Source organism: Triticum aestivum, chromosome 6B (genome assembly GCF_018294505.1).
Source record: "Triticum aestivum cultivar Chinese Spring chromosome 6B, IWGSC CS RefSeq v2.1, whole genome shotgun sequence".
Taxonomy (NCBI): Eukaryota; Viridiplantae; Streptophyta; class Magnoliopsida; order Poales; family Poaceae; genus Triticum; species Triticum aestivum.
Genome location: NC_057810.1, coordinates 635,277,673 through 635,299,206, shown reverse-complemented (window position 1 = coordinate 635,299,206; position 21,534 = coordinate 635,277,673). Strand labels below are relative to the sequence as shown.

General features: G+C 48.6%; 2 protein-coding genes across 2 annotated transcripts; one reads left to right on the top strand and one right to left on the bottom strand.

Moving 5' to 3' along the window:
* The first annotated feature begins 10,208 nt into the window (after positions 1-10,208).
* LOC123138415 (mitogen-activated protein kinase kinase kinase 3) lies at positions 10,209-17,360 on the top strand. Its single transcript, XM_044558390.1, has 9 exons — positions 10,209-12,092; positions 12,193-12,277; positions 12,401-12,463; positions 12,617-12,774; positions 12,865-12,940; positions 13,028-13,087; positions 15,860-15,964; positions 16,399-16,616; positions 16,748-17,360. The coding sequence occupies exons 1-8, from the start codon at positions 11,239-11,241 to the stop codon at positions 16,567-16,569; spliced, it is 1,572 nt and encodes a 523-aa protein (XP_044414325.1). The 5' UTR covers positions 10,209-11,238; the 3' UTR covers positions 16,570-16,616; positions 16,748-17,360.
* A 775-nt stretch (positions 17,361-18,135) lies between these two features.
* LOC123138412 (pentatricopeptide repeat-containing protein At1g05750, chloroplastic-like) lies at positions 18,136-21,234 on the bottom strand. The gene has a single exon (XM_044558389.1). It carries the CDS (start codon positions 21,183-21,185, stop codon positions 19,719-19,721), a length of 1,467 nt encoding a protein of 488 aa, XP_044414324.1. The 5' UTR covers positions 21,186-21,234; the 3' UTR covers positions 18,136-19,718.
* Between the last annotated feature and the right edge of the window lie 300 nt (positions 21,235-21,534).

Below are 21,534 nucleotides of genomic sequence, written 5' to 3'. Positions count from 1 at the left end.
GTCGCTAGCACCCTCATGCCCCTGACCACGGGATTCGTTGTAATCCTCATGGATAATCTAGAAGGAGTACGCCTTGCCAGACATTCGCCCACATCTTTGGAACACAAGTTTGGCAACACCACGACGAGACAATACCAACAGAAGAGACCGTCTCAAGGAACAAGGACATGAAGACCCAGAGGATGGTGACACCTTCGACATTGCCCCAAGATGATGCAACCTTGGTCTACGATGATCATGAATAGGATATGCAAGATCGTGATATACACCGCTAAAAGAGTAACCATGTCACTATCATTATTGTATCGGCAACCACCGGTGGATGAGGACCTCGCCATTTGGTCTGCCTCACTAGAGTGAGCAAGTAAATGGTTCTCTTCATCCCCCGCTCTTGGTGTTGATGTTGTCATCAATGTAACTGATAGGTTGGATCTCTAATATGCCTTGTTAGCATCATCGCATAAATGATTGCTTACCCAGAACCCTTAATGCCTTAAAGGCAAAAGGGATCATCATGGTTAAAGAAGACAACAGAAGACCAAGTCAATGCCAGCTACGAGGAGCCACCTTCACCCCATCACTTCAACATGCGAGAAGCTGTTCAAGACTCTTCAGTATCAACCCAGATTGTTCCATTGAACAACTAAAAGAGACGTAGCGACACCTAAGGAAAACCCTAGAAGACTGCACGAGGCATGAAGCAAGCACTACTACTGAGTCCGAGAACCCCTAGGGTAGGATGAGTCGTGTACCCCCTATGCGCAGTCGAGTCCGCATGATGGTTCTAATAGAACCATGATTGTGTGTCACTTGTTTTTAATTGTTTGTGTTCTGATATCAGTCGCCTTTTTGCCCTAGGCAACATATACGCGACTATATCACCTACCTTATCTTAATGCTTAGCCCTTTTGTCACTTGTTTGTTTGCACTTGCACTATAGAACCCCCTTTAGGCATCCCATCTCCTCTATGTTACTTTTCCCTCTCATCTCTCTCCTCAACCGAAGACCGGCAAGACAAGATACACCAAGGATTCTACTTCGACAACCAACTAGCACTGAAGACTTTTGCTACAGCCTCCTCGACCAAGTGCAACCTCGTAGAGATATGTTTACTCCTCAAGATTAGAAGCCCATCCCTAGACCCTTCGAGACTTCGTGAGATACCCATCTCAAATCCTTAACCATGTGCTTAACTATGGAATTGCAAGAGAACCAATTAAGCCTCTATAACCTCGCTCAACACTGTGTTCATTATGGAACTAGTGGGCATAGCGAACGATCACATTATCATCATAAGATAGCACCAAAGTTGGCGATGCCATAGGGTAGACCAATTTGAGGATATAGGAATAGAGGATTAATGACTTGATGAGTTATATCAGTGACCTTGAGGAATTATCTGAGACTCTTGGGTGGATTATGAGGTTTTCATGTTGGTAAATGAACTTGGTGGGGTCCTGATAATAGGGTAGCATAACTTTCGTTACCCCTGAGTAAATTGGATTTAGTAGGACAATTATGATCCCAAGCTGAGATTCTTGGTAGTATAAGAACTTGACTTGATCAGATGATACTAATAGGAGATAGTTGACATTACGAAAATGACTTGGAGGAATAAGTAGGTATCCTCGTAGGACATGAGATTTGGAGTAAATAGGTGATCCAACTAGGGAATTGATGATAAATGGGGCTACATGGTTTGGAATAGATCAGATTTACTCAAAAGATCTCGATCATGATACCACGTTTCTCGGTGGACAATAAACTAGGAGATTGGATTAATTGTTAGGGTTTATTTAGGGATCAATATAAGCCTGACCTTGGAGTTTACTTGACCCCGATAATGGGAATTGGTGGACTTAGTATAATACAGATAGCCCATTCAAGTATTCGGAGATTATAGGACATTAATAGATCATGTGGAACGCCATAGACATTTGATTTGTAGAATTAATGGATTATGTAGTGATTGATGAAGGATTAATGGGCTGTTGGAGTTGATTCATAGGAAGGAAACGAGATCTTGGAGTGGCATACGGCATGTGTTTCCTTAGGATAGATATGCAATATCTTGGAACTTGGAAGAATCGGATGAGCACTTGGATTGTCATGTTTAATTCAAGTTTGGCAGTTGTATGTTCTACCCATATATTTTTACATGAGGATAGCCATACACATGAGTTCGGGGATAGTGAACATGTATGATTTTGTTAAGACCTCCTTTCGAGAGCCATGACGATATAAATAGCATGAGTGATGATTGGAGTTGACCTATACGGGATGTTCTTTCGGAAATATGATGTGATTTGTTTAGAAGACTAGATAGAACAATTGGCATCTCAGAAACTGTGCTCAAGGATAAGATGACAGACGTTCACTCGCGTCCTAGAATACTTGAAACCCTTAAGCCTTACCAAGCCACAACATGGTCAGATCATGACCATGGGCTTTGGCTCTAGGTCAAGAACACCTTGATCCATACTCAACCGTGACCACCACCAATACCCCAGCCTACTTTATGTACCTCGTGAACAAAGACTTCATGGAGTACTTGGACAAGTTGGTTGTCATCTTTATTTAATGACCTACTTGTCCACCCGAAGGTGGAAGAAGAACCATTCAGCTGGTTAGAAAATGTCTGAAGACCGCCATGTCAAGGAGGAAGAATTATACCAACTACCATCGTCAAGAAGTGAACTTCCTTGTCTAAGATCGTGCGTATCTGTAAACCACTCCTCTTGAAGGAAACAAGCATTTCCATGTAAAAAGGAAGCTCACACCAAGATTTACCGGCCTGCCCTCCAAGATCACCGCAAGACGAAGAGTAGACAGCTACCAGCTGGAGTCACCACCTAAATTATCCAATGTGCATAACATTTTCCACGTACTACAACTCCGAAAGTGTTTCCAGCTTCCTGACAAGCATGATCCCTATAAGGACATCGATCACCGAACCATTGGCCTTTAGCCCAACCTGACCTACGCGAGAAACCCCTTAGCAACCTGGATCAAGCAGAACGTCATACACGAAGCCACACCATCAAGTACTTCAAGGTTCAATGGAGCACCACTCGTAAGCAGAAGCAGTATGAGGACGTGAAGGCTACCCCAGATCCAAGTTTCCATACTCCTTTCCGCGCATAATTTGGGAATCTCGGGGACGAGATTCTTGTAAGGGGGGTAGGTCTGTCACACCCTGATTTTCATGCCACTACACTTAAGCTAACAATCAAGATAAAATGTGGTTTGACAAAAACTTTTGAGTGCTTTGGACTCTGCTTGATTGATTTTTGTCTATTGTTTGCAAGTGCTCTAAAAATCAAATAAATCCTCCAACTCCTATACTTAATCTCCTTGCTCCAAAATCTTTAACCAATTATCATGCCATGTGTATAGTACATTATAGAATTTTCTTACAAAAATAGTTTGGTCAAAAAGTATTTTCTAAATTTAGTTTTCCAAAAACCCCTGAATTGAGGTTTGCACTACAAGTACTTGATTTGGGGTATGAAAAATCTTTCCAAAAACATATTTGACTCCTATTAGAAATAAGACTCCCTAAAACCACAAAATTATAATTTTAAAAGTTAATTTGCTATTTTATTTAAAGGCTTTTTCTTTAGGCCGGAAATGGTCTTTAATAGGTAAAAATTACTTTTATGTTTCAAAATTATTTCTGAGAATTTAGGGAAACTCAGTAGACATATATTTACCATATATATGATTTTAAACACATGGTCATGTTCAAAATATTGGTCAAATCCCTCAAAAACCCTTTCTGGATATTTCAAGATTTTGACATAATTACACTGGAAATGTTCTCTAAAAATTCCAAGAAAATTTTAGCATGTCACATATGACACGTTTGATGATATTGCCAAGTCTCATGTCATGGAGAATAGTATAACCCCATGAAACCCTCTCAAAACCATTTCTGCCCTTTTTCAAGTTTGAACAACTTTACATTAGAAAACTTGTCCAAATGCTCCCAAACTTGGTCCACCTACTAAAATGGTCCAATAAATCATCTAGACCAAGTTGCACAAGTTGGATAACAAGTTAACTTGATCAAAGTACCCCAAAAACCTTCCTGTCCAGAACCAAATTTGACCAACTCTACATTGGCAACTTTATCCTTTTGATCTCAACTTTTGTGGACAAGTTCAAAACCTCAAATGATGAAACTAAACCAAGTGGTGCATCAAGGAGAATATATTTGCATGACTAAATCTTGGAAAGTCCATTTCTGTTGATTTCTAGGGTATATCAAAGTTGCATTGTCAACTTTCTTCAAATGATCTCAAAATTCGTGAACAACCTAAATTCTATGTTTCGTTTGATCCTATTAATTTTCATATCAATTGGTATCCATTTTCTTGCCCAAACCACCATCAAACACCTTCTCGCAGAAATTTAAAATGCATCATTTGGCCATTTCCACTAATCTTCGTGAGCTAAACTTTCTCCCACAGCCTCATCTGGTCCTCCTCTAACCCCTTCATATTTACCTGCCCGAGGAGCCATGATTATGGGGGTGAAAAGCTCTTTTTTCCTCTCTGGATAGCACCATTTCCACTCTCTCTCTCTCTCAACTCCCTCTCCCCTCCAGTGGATCTTTAGGGCATCCAATGCCACTCCTTCATTGTTTACAACCCCCTAGAGTCGTTGGACACAAGAGGACACGGCCAAGATGCAAAAGACATGCCCCTGCCATCCCAAGTCGCGGTCTGGAGCGTGCTATAGTGCGCCAGAGCACTACTGCTCAGCCCTCCCGAGGTAACCAGCCGGCATTGGGCAGGGAAAGTGTGTCCGTCGAGGCCGCCTCGACGACCGCAACACGCCAAGATGTCGGTCCCCTCCTGAATCTCTCTCCTCTCCCCTCTGCAAGCTCGCCTGAGTGTGTCCGTGGACGCTGCCCATGATGCACCGCAGCCACACCCATATCAAGCCACCCGAACACCACTCTGGCCTCTCCCTGCTCTCCCTCTCCCCCAGAAACCTCCCGGACACGCTCTCTCTCCCCCCATGCTCTCCTTGCCTCCCCATCGCCGCCATTGTCGCCATCGGCCTCCACCCGGCTCCGGCAAACCAGGGCCTCCCCTCCCCTCCTTTGGCCACCAGGAGAACCGAAGCAGACCAGCGGAGCTCTCCCACTCTTTTTCTCCTGCTCTGGTGCCCCATGGCGCCGCATCCATCTTCTCTCAAAGCCCCGTCCGCCGGTGTCAAGGCCACCATTGTCTCGATCTTCCCCAGCATGCGTGAGACCCATGGATGGGTGCGGCTCGGCCTCCCGAGTCCGTCGGTATGCCGGACGTTGTCGGGGACGGCCGGAGTCGCCGGGAAGGGCGCCGGCAGCTCGCTCGGTCGGCTTCCTATGCCCCAGGCGCGAGGAAGGAGACGACCTGCAGGCAGGGCCCGTGCGTAAGGCCCAACTCGTAAGTGGAGACGGCTTTGGCCTACTCAGCTTCTCCGCAGCGAAGGCGGCTCAACAGACACCGCCTTCGACGTGGCCTCGCAGCGGGCGCGTGCGAGAGGCTGGGCCAGGCCCATTGCGCTGCCCCGCTAAATCTCGCCCAGTGCACGCTGCTGCCTCCCTAGATCCAGCCCATTAGGTAAAACCTTTACTTTTTCTTTTTCTGCATGTTTGTTAAATCTCCCAGGTATTCAAATGGACTCCAAATTTGATGATTCAAATTTCTAGTGACTCCATAAATCATGCCTTACCACATGGTGCTATTGGCACATTTTCCAAAAAATATTTCTTTCACAAATAATTAACAAATCTCATTTTTTTCCATTTCTGTGATAAACTTTGAAAAATCCCAGAGGGCTCAAATTTAATCCAAATGCAATGATTCAAATTTCTAGATGCATATGAGTTCATAACTTAGTTTATGAACATCTTTGATTATGCTCTCTATGCAACGTCAAATATTTGTCCATTTCTCCATGTATAACCAACTTTGCAAATTCATAGAAAAATCTTTTGAATTCCAAATCCAGTGACGCCAACTCCTAGGTGCTTCTAAAGTCATTCCTTGTTAAAAGGGTGTCTTTTCTCATTTTTCAGAATAATGTTTCTGTACACTTCTTGCAAATCCACAAATCCCTTGATTCCATCATATTGAAATGTTCAGAGATATCGATAGATCAAATCCCAATGAAACCACTTTTGTCATTCCTCATATGACCAAAGGTATCCTAGAAAAGTCACATTCACATTTTTAGAGCACTTTTATTTTTTGCCTTGTTGTGTTGCTTATTGTGATTGTTTCCGACGTTAGTTGACAAAGTAGATGGAGTACTTGGAGAAGGACTAGAAGACTTGAAGACTCTGATGAACCAGGCAAGCAGCCCTTTAACCATGACACCCCTCTTGTTCATCGGTACCCTTTTTCCGATTGCATGATGATGAAATATGACGGTGGTAAACTTGTTGTGAACCACCACATGATGCATACCCCTACTCATGACTTTACCTTGTTCATGAATGGAATGTCAAAAGACTAGTTGATGCATAATGATGCATGTGTACCATGAACTCTTCATGGTTACATTCTTTCGAAAACCCCATCGGGTGCCCCTAATGCCCTTGGGAGATGTTGAACTAAGGTCACCACTTGAGGAAGAAGTGGTGTACCAAAGAGAGCTTTTGGTGTGTGTGCAAAATGATGGATTAGATTTATGTGTGATTACTGTCCCAACCAAACATGTGCAACCACTCTACCCCTTTATGGGACGGGGCATTATTGATTACTTAGACTGATACTAACATGGTGCCCACATTACTAGTGATGGGGGTGACTTGAGGTCGCTCTCGAGACGAGGTCGTGCTTGGATAGGCAGCCATGACCGTTTTCACAGGGCACCGGACACACCGTTGGTCCCTTCGTGTATGCGTGATAATGTAAAAAGGGCAGAGTCCCACGATCTTTTGCTTATACACGAGGGCAGTGTATCAAACGAGTGGATCCTATGTTAGTGTTGTCTAGGGAAAGGTAATGATCGGGTGCTTCCCTCGAGTACTTGAGGTACTGCGGGGTCGTGGATGACACGAAAGCTTCCCGGTTCTTGTGGGTAAAGTGCACAACCTCTGCAGAGTGTCAAACTATTCTAATAGCCGTGTCCACGGTCAAGGACAATTGGGTGGTGCTACTTAAACTATGTCCAGAACTTTACAAACTTGGTATGTGGGTCAAGTAAAGACTTCACGTGTTGGTTAAACTAGAGTTGTTCTAAACTCTATTTATGTTGATATTTGTAACATGTTCTCATGGTTACTTGAATTCTCCTGATGCATGTCTTACCAGTTGTTGAACATGTCAGTGCACTCAAAACTAGCTTTCTGCAAAATGACCTACTTAGTGCTATATCATGCATTGTTGTTCCTTGTTTCAAAACATGGGTTGCTTGCGAGTACATTCAAAGTACTCATTGGCTTGCCACTTGTTATTTTATTGGCCAGGCATGAGAGAACAGGATGTAAAGAAGAATACCTTGGTGACGAGCATGCGAGCTAGGACGCTCCCAGTCAGAATTCCTATATGGTTAAGGTAGATGGCATGGGTTCAAGTTATCCACGAAGATTCCTGTTGCGTTGTTATACTCAAGGCTTGACCATAATGGTCATAATTTATGTAAGACGTTATGTATGGATGTAAGACTCTTGTTATTCAGCTTATGTGTGTTCAGTGAGCATTGATCTCTGGGATCACTGTACACGTGCATTCGGTGATCACGACTTATGAGTCGGGGTCCCCACACTTCTGCTCCTGCATTGCCAAAAGAATCTAGATCGATAAAGGTATATCATTTTCATCACCCCTTTAGGTATCTCAAAAAGAGTAGCATGAACATTGGTAGACTAGTAAGGGCAACGTTGATGAGGGTAAGTTGTCCTCCATATGACAACTTCCAACTGTTGAGCTTCTTTTTCAAGCGGTCCTCAATAATTGTTCATTTTTTGGTGAGCTTGCGTCGATGAATAGGGATCCCGAGGTATGTGAACGGTATAGATCCCACCTCATAGCCAAATAGTTTCCTGTACGGGCTCTCCTCCTCTTTGGCCTTACCAAATTTGAAGAGGTTACCTTATGGAAATTAATTTTAGAGTGAAGTGCATCCTAGGTCCTTGAACTGTTTCGAAGGTGTCATGTAGGTTATCAAACTATGAAAGTGTCATCTAGGTCCTTAAAATCCTTGAAGTGTAATAAGTGTGTGTGTATATATATGACACCTCTAAAATAGTTCTAGGAACTATGATGCACTTCACCCTTAATTTTAAGACCCAAAAGTTGTTTGAAAAGATACAAGCATATTACTCACCTTTTGAATATCATGTTTCATAAAGATGATAGTGTCATCTGTATACTAGAGGATAACACACCTCCATCAACCAGGTGTAAGATAAGGCCACCAACCTGAGAATGCTCCTTAGTCCTTGCTATGATAATAGCCAACTATCTGCCATAGTGTTTAATAAGATTGGCGACATGGGATCCCCTTGCCTCAATCCCTTAAGGGTTTGGAAATAATGACTGATGTCATCGTTGGCCTTAACCCCAACACTCCCACCCTGGATGTAAGAAGCCACTTGCTTCCACCATTCAGTCGCAAAATGCGAACGGCTCGTTCAAGAAAACATCACTTTACTTTGTCGTAGGCCTTTTTAAAGTCCACCTTAAAGATTACTCATTGAGTTTCTTAGTGTGAAGCTCATGGATCATCTGATGAAGGACAACCACTCCCTCAAGAATATTGTGACCAGGCATAAAGCCAGGCAGCATTGGGCGCACGACCGTATGAGAAGAGTAGTAGACAATCTTTTAGTGCTCACCCTTGTGAAGATTTTAAAACTGACGTTGAACAAGAAGATTGGTCAAAATTTCTCAATCCGTACCACATCCACTTTCTTTGGTAAAAGAGTGATAATTCCAAAATTGAGACGAAATAATGAAAGATCACCATTATATAAGTCCTCAAACATTGAAAGAAGATCAACCTTAATGATCCCCGAACATTTCTGATAGAACTCAGTGAGGGATGGTTTTTTTAGGATACTGGAGCTATTGGAGTTACTCTAAGTTCATCTTTGAACTACTTTTTCTATCAATAAGTGTACTTTACCAACTAAAAAGGTGTACTTCAGGCTTCAGGTGATTAAATCAGTGGGGGACCTAGAAACTAAGTACTAGAGGTGCCAAACATCATCCTTTTCGAGTAGTTCTGCTAAAGTCATTTTAGTTTATCCTTTCTCTTAAGGTATGATGAGATTTCAGGTCACAAAGCCTTTTTTAAGAAAGATAGGAAATCCAATGGTGTAAGTTGTTTATCGTACTGAGTTCGTACAAGATTCATCATATGCGTAACATTGCTCTTTTGTAGGGGTCCATCCATGGATTATATTGCATTTAAAATGGAACTCCGGTGCATGGTGCCATGGTTCAAAGTGCATGTTTACATATTTAGGTAGGTGCGAACCAATCTATGGTTAGATAGTTAGAAGGACAGTGATTTCCCAGCCCAGCAGGGTTAAATCTTGATGCTCACATTATTCTTGGATTTATTTTAGGATTTCTGGTGATGCACGTTCATTGGGAGGGGATATTCACATCGACTACGAGGCGCCTGTGATGACTTCGTCAATGTCAAGATGATATGTCGGTTTGCCGGCGACTTCAGGGCTGCAATGGAGCGCTTGCTGGTTCCGACGGTGATGTAGCGAGCTCGCGAGCTAGCAGCATCCACCCGGTCCGCGCTCGTGCTTTTTTGCTTTGCATATCATGTGTTGCGGGAGACATGGGGGAGAACGAAGTAGCAATATTCTTGCTCGCGCGTTGACGGCCACGCTGCATCAAACCACGACGATCAGATGGCCACCTACCCGACTGATTTCCCTCGGCCTCCTCTCCTAAACACATATCAGGCGAGATGCACGCAGGTGGGGGTGGGGGGGATTTGAGCGGGGGGTGATAGAAGGAACCTGTTCTGTAGATCGTCCTCGTCCATGGCATGAGTTGCCTCCTCCCCCGCCTCCGCTCGTCGTCCTCGCGCAGTCTTTGCCGCCCCGGGAGATGGACGTCGCGACGACCGTCGCATGGATATGTTAGGTGCGAGCTTGGGGGAGGAGAAAGGATAATGCAGGAGAAATTGTTGCAATGACCTCGGGGGAGGGGGGGGGAGCGGGCCCGACAGCCTGGCTCGATAGCACCGGCCCCCTGCTCGCGTCGCGCGAGAGCCATTAGATGTCGCGAGATCGAACGGTGGGCGAGGAGGTTTATGAGATGGATATTTCAGTCGACTGATCTTCTTCGTGAAAACCTGCTCGATTTAGATCAGAAAAATCATACAAATTTTATGAAACCATGTTTGATGACTCAAATTCATAGTCAATCCTACTTTTGATAGGACCAATTGACAATTGCAATTTTTTTATTATTTAACTATCCATAATAGTGCGGAAAGAAAGGCCGGGTGAAGAATGGCCTTGAATCCGAGGACGATGCGACCGGTAAAGTGACTACAGTACACAAAGCAAACATTCAGCCCTGGAGCGACAGCTGGCTGGGATCGGCGGATGCAGCACCACCAGGCGACACGACACGCAGGTCGCCGTCTCCGGCGGTGGCACGTACGTAGGCCACGGAAGGCCGCCATCGACCGATCGACGAAGAGAGAGACGTGGTCGCCGTCGCCGCCGAGCCGAGGAAGCATCCATCCATCGTCTTGACATCCCACCTTTGTCGTTCACGAAACATCCATCTTTGACCGCCATTACTATATGCTCCTGACGACTGTTCCCGCTGACCCAACGGCTTGCTTCTTCCCCTCGTGCTCCGTCCTCTGTGGTCAGCTAGCTGCCCGTCCATTCTTGCATCGCAGGGAAGCAAATTGGTACTAGCGCGACCTGCTCCTCCCCTCCCCTCCCGCCACCGCGTTGACGCACGGCACGCCCACCGCCGGTCCGATCGCCGGCACGGCCCCCTCGCCGCTGCTGTAAACGCACGCGTGCACAGCCACAGCGACTCCCACCTTCCCCGACAAATTGAGCGGCGAACAGAACCCACAAGTCAGAGGCACGGCCGGGTCGCCGTCGCACTAACCCCCGCCCTGGTCAAACCCCGCCCCCCTACACTGCGGACGCGTCTCAGTCTCTCCCTTCCCTTTTGCTCGCGCTGCTCTGCTCGGCCCGGTCCGCGTCCGCCACGCAAGCCAGCCACCGCCGGAGCCCGCCGCCGATGGGCACGCCGCAGCGCCCGCGCCCGCGGCAGCTGGCGCGCACCAACGCCATGCGGAACTCCTCCTACTCCGCGGACGCCGGCGCCGACGGGGACGACGACCTCGCGGCCTATGGCCGCATCCAGCTCAGCGTCGACCGCGCGGCCCGCGCCTCCCCTGGCGCCGGGGCCAGGTACGCGTCGCAGACCAGCTTCCGCATCCACGGCGGCCGCGGCGGCGGGGAGGAGGTCGCCGAGCTCTTCCGCCAGCTCGGCCTCTCCGGCCCCGAGGACTTCGCCATCCCGCCGGCCGTCTACGCCGCCGCCAACGCCGCCCGCCGCCGCGCCTCGCTCGAGGAGTCGGCCCCTGCGGCGTCACCGTCGGAGGTTCCTGAGATTTCGGGACGCGACGTCATCGTCGCCTCTAGGTTGCAGCCAGCCGGCGACGGGGAGGAAGCTGGGTTAGCCACCGAATTGGTCCAATCGGAGACTATACAAGTTTCAGCAAAAGCATATCAACGACCATGGGCTGAATCCAAAGCCATATTGGTCGAATCAGAGAGAGTGGAAACCTCTACACGAGAGGTCACTGCTGTGTCTGAGCCGGCGAATGCAGGTGAAGGGAAGGGGAATGGCAAATTGGCCAAAGTGGAAACATCACGAGAGGAGAGGACAAGAGAAGTGGTTGTGGAGGCCACAAGGGAGAAGGCTACTGGTGCCCTGGCCCTCGTTGTTGCAGAGTCCAATTCATGTGACATTGAGCATTTGGTCTCGCCATCGCCGAATAGGCGGTTTAGGAGAACCATCACATCCTGGATCAAGGGAGAGCATATCGGGAGCGGATCGTTCGGGTCAGTCTACGAGGCGATCAGCGAGTAAGTTTGTCACATTCCTGCTTCGTCAAGATTACACATTTCACTTCATCATGCTCTGCAATAAAAAATTTACTGACCGATTTTAACACTGCTCTTACAGTGATGGGTTTTTCTTTGCTGTCAAGGAGGTGTCATTACTTGACCAAGGAATCAATGCAAAACAGCGCATCGTCCAGCTTGAGCATGTAAGTTATGTGCTATGACATGCTTGAGCAATTATTTCGCTCACACTGTTTTTTTTAAACATTATGTTTGTTATCACTGCGTTGGTCATACGGCCAACTGAGTTGTGAATCATTTGGTTTCAGGAGGTATCCCTCTTGAGTCGTTTGGAGCATGACAATATTGTTCAGTATTATGGAACAGACAAGGTAGTTTTCTAGTAACTTATGGCTCGTAAAATAATTACAGAATAGTGATTATTACCGCTTTTCATTACTTTCTCTGAGTAATTTATATTTGTCTGATATGAACTGCTGATTCTACATCTTTACACTAAATCTGGTGGGATGGATGTTCTGCAGGAAGATGGAAAATTGTATATTTTTCTTGAACTTGTGACCCAAGGCTCTTTGGCAGCTTTATATCAAAAATATTGTTTACAAGATTCTCAAGTATCAGCATATACAAGGCAGATTTTGAATGGTTTGAACTATCTACATCAGCGAAATGTCCTGCACAGGTGAGTACTAAAACGCGTTGTTTGGTAATATATTTTCTGTATTATATTTCTCGGTTGTCATTGAGAGCCTGTTCATTGCTGGATCACCAGGGACATTAAATGTGCAAATATCCTAGTTGATGCAAATGGTTTGGTCAAGTTGGCAGATTTTGGCCTTGCGAAGGAGGTATTGCTTACTCTATTAAGCATGATGTTTATCAGTTTATCACTGCCTCCATTTTGTGCTGACTCTTCTCTAATCTGCCATTTGCAGATGTCAATTTTGAGCCAAGCAAGATCTAGCAAGGGAACTGTCTTCTGGATGGCCCCTGAGGTTAGTTTATGTAGTTGAGCTATGGTGTCATCATATTGGTCCTGCTTTTTCTTGAAACAAAGGCATCATGTTGTTCTTATACTCACATTCAGAGTGTGTGTACAGTTGCAATTGAGCATATTTGTGTCTGGTCTATGATGATCATTTTGACTTTTCTACCTGCTATTAGATCATCTTTGATTACAAATATCTTGCCGGTACAATGAATCATTGTCTGTGTAGGTAGCTTGGTAATTTGAAATTTATAAGTGTTATGACCGGCATATTAGGGGCTTAGCCCAGTTAGTTGTGGCCCAGTTTATCTTATCGTTATTAGGGGCTTAGCCCAATTATCTTATTAGGAGGATTATATAAACTCGTGTGAGGACCTGTTTTGAGATTAAGCAGAAGCAATCATATTTGCTCGGCTTCCTGAAGGGAGCCGGGAGACCTAACCCTAGCCGCCGCGTCCTGCTCCCTCTCTCTCTCGCGCGCGCACATGTGATGACGGCGCCCCAGCGGCGGCAACCTCGCCTTCCTCCTCGCCAAGCCCCCTTCCACCCCTACAACCTAAGAGCTAGACCTGGTAGGATCCCCAGATCCTACCAATCTGGTATCAGATAGCTTCGGTGCGATCATGTCCTCGCCGCCGCCCACCCAGACCCTTCCGCTGCCGACCGCGACAACCGACCCGATGGCCACCACGGCCAGCGCCCCGCTCTTGCCGGTGCCGGTCACCTCCGCCGCGCCCATCCCCGTCATCTTCACCCCGGAGGAGATGACGGCTGCCATCCGGGATCTCACCTAGGCGGTCACGGGCATCTACACATTCCTCGCGAGATCCTATGGGCTGCAGCCGCCTATGCCCTTCGCCACCGCCCCGCCGCCGCAGCAGCCGCCGTCCTTGGCGACCCCCATTACCGCCGCCATGCAGCAGCTGCCGTGGCAGCCGCCACCAAAGACGAACCCCGGCGCCTCCACCATGCAGCAGGGGCAACAGCTGCAGCCGCCGCCACCGGCGACCGCGGCCCTGGGCATCCCGATGACGGGCCCGAGGGTGCCCATCCACCAGGTCCGGTTTCCCCCGTCGCTGTCTCCGTTACCGGCCTGGCTCGCCGGGTCCCTTGCGTCGGTCTACACGACGGCCTCGGTCGGGCCGCACGTGCTGCCTCCGCCGACTACGCTCCCGGCCATGCAGTTTGGCGGGTCCTCGGGCTACGCCGAGCCCTTCGCCAGCGTCGACGGGCCCCTGTTCCAGGGCGGCACCCTGATGCCCGCCTACTCGGCCCCGTCATCCTCGCTGCGCCGTGCTGACGAGGCGCACCCGCCCATCGTCCACGTCCAGACGCCGCCGAGATTCTCCAAGCTGGAGTTCGCGACCTACGACGGCACCGTCGACTCCCTGAATTGGCTCAACCAATGTGACCAGTTTTTTAGGGGACAGCGCACGCTCGCGTCCGACCACACCTGGATTGCCTCGTATCATCTTCGAGGAGTCGCGCAAACGTGGTACTACGCCCTCGAACAGGATGAGGGCGACATGCCACCATGGGAGTGCTTACGTGAATTGTGCCTCTTGCGCTTCGGTCCGCCTATACGCGGGAGCCGTCTGGCGGAGCTTGGGCGTCTTCCATTCCTCACCTCGGTGCAAGACTTCGCCGACCGCTTCCAGGCACTGGCGTGCCACGCCCCCGGCGTTTCGGCTCGTCAGCGGGCTGAGCTCTTCGTCGGTGGCCTACCGAACCACATTCGCGTGGACGTGGAGATGCGCGGGCCACAGGACCTCCAGACGGCCATGTACTACACCCGCGCGTTCGAGCGTTGCACGGTGGCCATCCAGCAGGCGCCACCGCCTCGGGCCGCTGGGCCGCCACCCTGGCCGGAAGTTCCCGCGTAGGGTCGGCCTGCCCAGGCTTCCGCGGCGCCCCTCGCCGCGGCTGCGACACGTCCGTTCCGCCGGATCACCCCTGCCGAGCAACTCGAGCGTCGCCGCCAAGGGTTGTGCTTCAACTGCGACGAGCCCTACGTACCGGGCCACGTCTGCCCACGACTCTTCTACCTGGAGGCTGCAGACTACATTGAGGAGGACCCCGCCGCCGCCGGGCTCGGCGACCAGCCCGCCCTAGTTGACGCGGAGGTGTTTGGCAACCGTTGATCTGCCCCGCCTTCCAGCTCGAGGACGAGCTGTTTGTGCAGGCGGGGAGAGATGTTATGACCGGCATATTAGGGGCTTAGCCCAGTTAGTTGTGGCCCAGTTTATCTTATCGTTATTAGGGGCTTAGCCCAATTATCTTATTAGGAGGATTATATAAACTCGTGTAAGGACCCGTTTTGGGATTAAGCAGAAGCAATCATATTTGCTCGGCTTCATGAAAGGAGCCGGGAGACCTAACCCTAGCCGCCGCGCCCTGCTCCCTCTCTCTCTCTCTCGCACACGTGACGAGGCGCCCCAGCGCCGGCGACCTCTCCTTCCTCCTCGCCAAGCCCCCTTCCACCCCTACAACCTAAGAGCTAGACCTGGTAGGATCCCAGATCCTATCAATAAGTAGCATACTTGATGAGTTTAGAGTTTAAAACTCCACACAGTGAGTTGTAACTGAGAAATGGTTTAGAGCTAAACACTGTAAGATAGAGTGTGACTCTAAATACTTGTAGTTGTGTAACATAAATAAAAGCTTGTTACTCTTGTTTGCCATGAAAGGTTATTGGATTAAGTTTGGTCTATCAAATTTTAAGCAATATTTTATTGCTGTACCAACTGTGTACGTCTTGTGATGGTATGCTCTTATTCAGGTTGCTAAGGCTAAGCCACATGGACCTCCAGCAGATATATGGAGTCTTGGCTGCACAGTTTTGGAGATGCTGACCGGCAAAGTTCCATACCCTGATATGGAATGGGTGCGTATTCTGTCACCTTAGTTTTCTGGAACAGCATCTAAGTTTTAAATACTGCAAGACATGTAATTTAAATGCGCTGGTATACTGGATACTAAGCTAAATTTTAAAAATGGAATGATCAAGGGCTATCTTCCTAGTGGGAGGGACTATGAATTCCATGATATTTGTATGCGCAAGTATCATAATGCATAGTGGGCACCCCCAAAAAATCAGCCGCTATATTGCTGTTTTCTATTTTGATGTACTCCCTCTGTAAAGACTAGTGATCTAAACGCTCTTATATTTGTTTACGGAGGGAGTACTTATTAGGGAAATCAGAAATGCATAGATACAAGTAGCGAACCCATTCCCTGTATTTGGATCTTGTGATTTTCTTAATACCAGAGTTGTGTATAGTTACTGTCTGTGATTCAATCTTCTCCCCTGCCATGTAGACACATGCTTTGCTCAAAATTGGTAGGGGAATACCACCAAAAATCCCCAATACGTTATCAGAAGATGCACGGGATTTCATAGCAAAGTGTGTTCAAGCAAACCAAAAGGACCGGCCATCTGCTGCTCAGCTGTTGGAGCACCCTTTTGTGAAGAGACCACTGCAACATTAAGGCGTGCGCTGTACATATTGCTAACACATTTGCTTGTACATAAGCTGGTAAGTCTTTCGTCCTTTTCCTCATCAAGAAATGTGGGTGCTTTCATCTCTTCTAAGTTCTAACTCACTCGTTAAAAGATTGAGTTGGTTTCACTGCAAACATAGTGACTTGTCTCTATTGCTATGTATAGGTTTTAATTTCGCATGTGGAAAGGTGTGGGTGATACCGGGGAGTGAAGATGATCCTACAGCCCAAAAGTGTTCCTTGTTCACGCTCCCGCTTTAATTGTTTCCCGGAGATTCCAACATTGAGATAGCTAGCTTCCAACATGAGGAGCACCTATCGGCATTCAGTTGAAAGGTAGCTCTGCAATATGAGTGAGATATAGTTTACTTAAGAGGTACTCCCTCCGTTCGGAATTACTCATCCAAGAAATGAATGTGTGACAAGTAATTCCGAACGGAGGGAGTACCTTGTTGGCTGATAGGATTTGTTTCTCATGGAGCTCGTAGCCTAGTCTCAGAGTGGAATGAAAGATGTGCAGTGTGGAGTGCCAAGTGCTCCCACAACAGTCCACTTTCCGACCGTGTTTACATACCTGTACAGTTCACATTCTGTTGCCAATGCAAACTGATCGTATTGTCCATGTTGTTGACTACTCCCTCCGTTCCAAAATAAGTAATTTGAACTAAAACCACGGCAGGCAGGCGGCACTTATTTTGGAACGGAGGGAGTATTTCACTGTGACCTTGCTCCATACCTGTACAGTTCAGTTCCTATGGAAATACAATCTGTTTCTAGCACAGAAGCCCCAGAATTTCAGTGTTTATGTCATATATACCACCAGATGCTCATACGCGGCCATGTATGTATATTTTCTTAGAAGATCTGCCGTGCTACTTCTGGCTTGCTCATCAAAAGATTCATCTCATCACGTACTGTATTACTGTACATGTTGGATTCTTTTCAGTTTTCATGATACTGTACATGCAACTGGAGTAACAATGAGTGACCAAAGAACTGAAGATACAACAAATTTCTAATCTACTGTTGGTTCTTTTCGTCTTTTTTTCTTTGAAACCGAGGCAATTCATTCATTAATAAAGGGGTTTAGGGTACATATCAGCGGCTCCACAACATAGCCCGTCAAAGGAAAATTACATACGGAATTACTCTCGCGGCATGATCTTGCTCAAATGCTTAGCCCTCGCGGTAATCCAAAGTTTTGCCTCATGATCCTTTTCGTCTTGCTCCAAATACATCTGATCGTTGACTTCGTGATTAAGGCATGACCCCAAACAGCAGCTGTGTACAAAGAAACTATTTCTGCCTTTCTGGTGTCGCTCATTCCTAACATTTCTTTTTTTCCAAACCAACCTATGGAGAAGGTCTTTTTGTTTCTCTTGCAGTGTGAACCAGGGAAATGCTTGTTTGGGTGTAATTTTCTAACTAGATGTATATGTTTGCGCCGTGTTCTCTTCTTACTTATCTAGCTGTTGGAGGTCACCATAGTTATATATAGGCGAGAAAAAGATAAAGTCGTGTATGTTTTTTTTTTTGAAACAAGGCAAAGATTTGCCATTTTCATTAATTAAGAAGAAGATTAGACATAGTTCCACCAAGCGGGAGAGTACAGATCACTCTCGCCGCATAATATTACACAAATACTTCGCACCCGCACGAGCCCAAATAGAGGCCTCATCTTTAATCTTGGCAATAACAATGGTAGTATGGGCGGCGGTGTTGCGGAAAACCCTCGCGTTGCGTTCGTTCCAAATTTTCCACGCAACAAGCATCATCAAAGTGCTACGAACCATGCGCGAGTGGCCCCTTTTGTGAGCAATCATGTCCGAACAAACTTCCACCGAGGGCACGAGTCTCCAATCTGAGGATCAATGTCGTGGAGGCCAAGCCAAGTCTTGATCTCCGTCCACACTCTCACTGTGAACCGACACTGGAAGAGGAGGTGAGCCGCGGTCTCCTGAACCTGCTTGCAAAGAGGGCAAAGGTTGCAATTCGGCCATCCCGATGCTGCAATCTATTGGCGGTCCACACTCTATTATGAATAATCAACCAAGCGGAAAATTTGCACCAAGCTTTCCAAACAGTAGTGATCATGGCAGAGGCGGTGTGACCCTCAAACTGAGCATTGTATGCAGAAGACGCGGAGTATACCCCATCTTTAGTGAACTTCCAAATAATTGCATCGTCAACTCCAGGGGTTAGAATGACATTGGAGAGCTTCTCCCAAAGGGTGACGAATTGCTCAATATGCTCAAAAGTGAGGCCCTGAGAGGTATCAATGTTGCGGACCCAAGCGTTGTCTGTGAGACTCGAGCGAACGGAGCTTCTTTTCTTCCTGGAGAGATCAAAGATCTTTGGAGCAATATCCTTGGGGCGAATACCGTCCACCCAAGGTGATTCCCAGAAAGTGGCCCGATAACCATCACCAATGGTAACACGAGTGGCAGCCGCAAAAGGATTTCTATCATCGTCAGTGCATGGCGTGCCCATGCCAATCCAAGGTTTAGTGGGGTTAGCCCACTCAAACCAAAGCCATCGCGAGCGGAGAGCGGTAGCAAACTTTTGCAAGTTGAGGACGCCCAATCCACCATATAACTTGGGCTTGCACACCGTCTCCTAATTAATTTTGCATTTCCCACCGGTGACCTTTTCACATCCCGCCCAAAGATAAGCACGTCTAATACTGTCAATTGCCTTGATGACCTCGACTGGTAGATCCAGAGGAGTGAGGTGGTAGATTGTTATAGCAGTGAGGACCACCTTGACAAGAACAATGCGATCCGGCGACGCAACATGTCTGCCAAGCCAAGGAGTGAGTTTTCCAGCCACCTTGTCTTCCAAATGTTGAAAGTGGATTCTCCGAAGTCTCCTGACCGATAGGGGCAGCCCAAGGTATCTCATAGGGAAGGTAGTTTGGATGGCAGTGAAGGGCATGATGATATCCTCGAGGGCAACATCATCGCAGCGAATGGGTGCCACATTACCACCTTTACGCTAATACTTATCATCTGTCGATGGAAAAGATCCATCTCATCACCTGTATCTGTATTACTGTACATACTGGGTGCCTCTTCCCGAGACTGTACATGCAACGGGAGTCGCAACAACATCAGCTTCTGTCTTCTGCATTCCAGTGCTCATTCATAACTCACGGCCTCACGCCCTGCCATCTCATGGCTCAGCAGGCCAAGCATGTCGAACACCTCAGCAGCCTGCGGATGAGACTGATCTCCGCAGACAAACTCATGCACGTCGCCGTTGATCTCCACGGCGCTCCGGCCAGGCCTCTTCTTGACTCCCCGGGATTTCATCAGGCTCCGGACCTTGCCTGCGCCTTCCCATTTCCCGACAGCGGCATAGATGTTCGACAGCAGCACGTAGTTCGAGTCGCCGCCGGGGTCCTGCTCGACGAGGTATTGCATCAGCTGCTCGGCCATGTCCACGTCTCCGTGCATCCGGCACCCAGCGAGCAGAGCTCCCAGCACCACCTCGTTTGGCCGCATCGGCATGGTCACCACCACGCTCAAGGCCTCCTCCAGGCGCCCGGCCCGGCCAAGAAGGTTGACCACACACCCGTAGTGCTCCATCCTCGCTGCGATTCCGTGCTCCACCCTCATGGCATCATAGTACCTCAGTCCCTCGTCCGTGAGACCGGCATGGCTGCAGGCCGTGAGCACGCCCGTGAACGTCACAGCGTCCGGCTTGAACCCCTTCCTCCGCATTGCCTCGAAATGCTCGATGGCGTCCGTGCACCGTCCATTGGCTGCGAACCCGACGATCATCGAGTTCCACGAGACCACCGTCCGCTTCCTCATGCTGTCAAACACCTGCCGTGCAAACTCCACCTGACCGCACCGAGCGTACATGTCCATCAACGAGTTGGTGATGCGGATGTTGCCCTCCAGCCTCTGCCTGGTCACGAACCGGTGCGCCCACATACCAAGACCGAGCGCGCCAACCTCAGCGCACGCGGAGATAGCAGCTACCAGCGTGACGTAGTCTGGCTCGACGCCGTCCAGCAGCATGGCATGGAAGCAGCAGATCGCCTCGTCGTGGCGCCCGTTCTTGACGCACCCGTCGATGAGCGCCGTCCAGGAGACCTTATCCGGGTCCGGCATTCCGTCGAACACCTGGCGCGCGGCGGCGACGAGGCCGTTGCGCATGAGACCGGTGATCATGGTGTTGTAGGTGACCACGGACCTGACAGGCATGAAGCCGAAGAGCTGGAGGGCGTGGTGGGGGAGGCGGGACGCGAGGTAGAACCGCGCGAGGCAGGTGCAGAGGAGGAGGTGGCCGGGGAACAGCTTGATGGCGAGGGCGTGGAGAGATAGCGCGAGGGGGCGAGCGAGCGGGGAAGAGGGGGCGCCGGCGCAGGCGGAGATGACGGTGAGGAGCGTGACGTCGTTGGGCGCAGGCGCGGCGGGGGAGGAGAGCATGGCGGAGAGCGCCGCGGCCGTCGCCGGCAGGTCGCCCTCCCGCGCCGGGCGCGCGATGGCGGACGTCCATGAGACCACGTCTCGCGGCGGCGTGCGGCCGCGCGGCTTTGGGGTGGCGCGCTGCGCGGATGGAGGAAGAGTGAGAGATGGAGAGGCGGCCACTGCCATGGCCGACAAGCTTTTCAGCTGGAGGACTAGAACGAGAGCTCCTTTTTTTTTTGAGGCAACGTAGGCGTCAAACGAGGAAGCTTTCGCTGAAGGACAGCGCAAATGGGCCGGTCCACTTGGCCGGTCACCGCTTCTAAAAAAAGAGGGTTTTAGAAGGGAGCAACTAATTAACGAGCCCTCCTTCGGAAGCCCCGCACGGATCAGCGCCACTTGGCGCGCTCTCAGCCATTTGCTATGTGTCGCGCTCTGGGCACTTCTTTCGGATTTTTTTTCGCACGCGTTTTCGGCTTTTTAAACAGTTTTTTTCTGGGTTTTTTTGACGTTTTGGTTTTCTACCGGTCTTCCATAG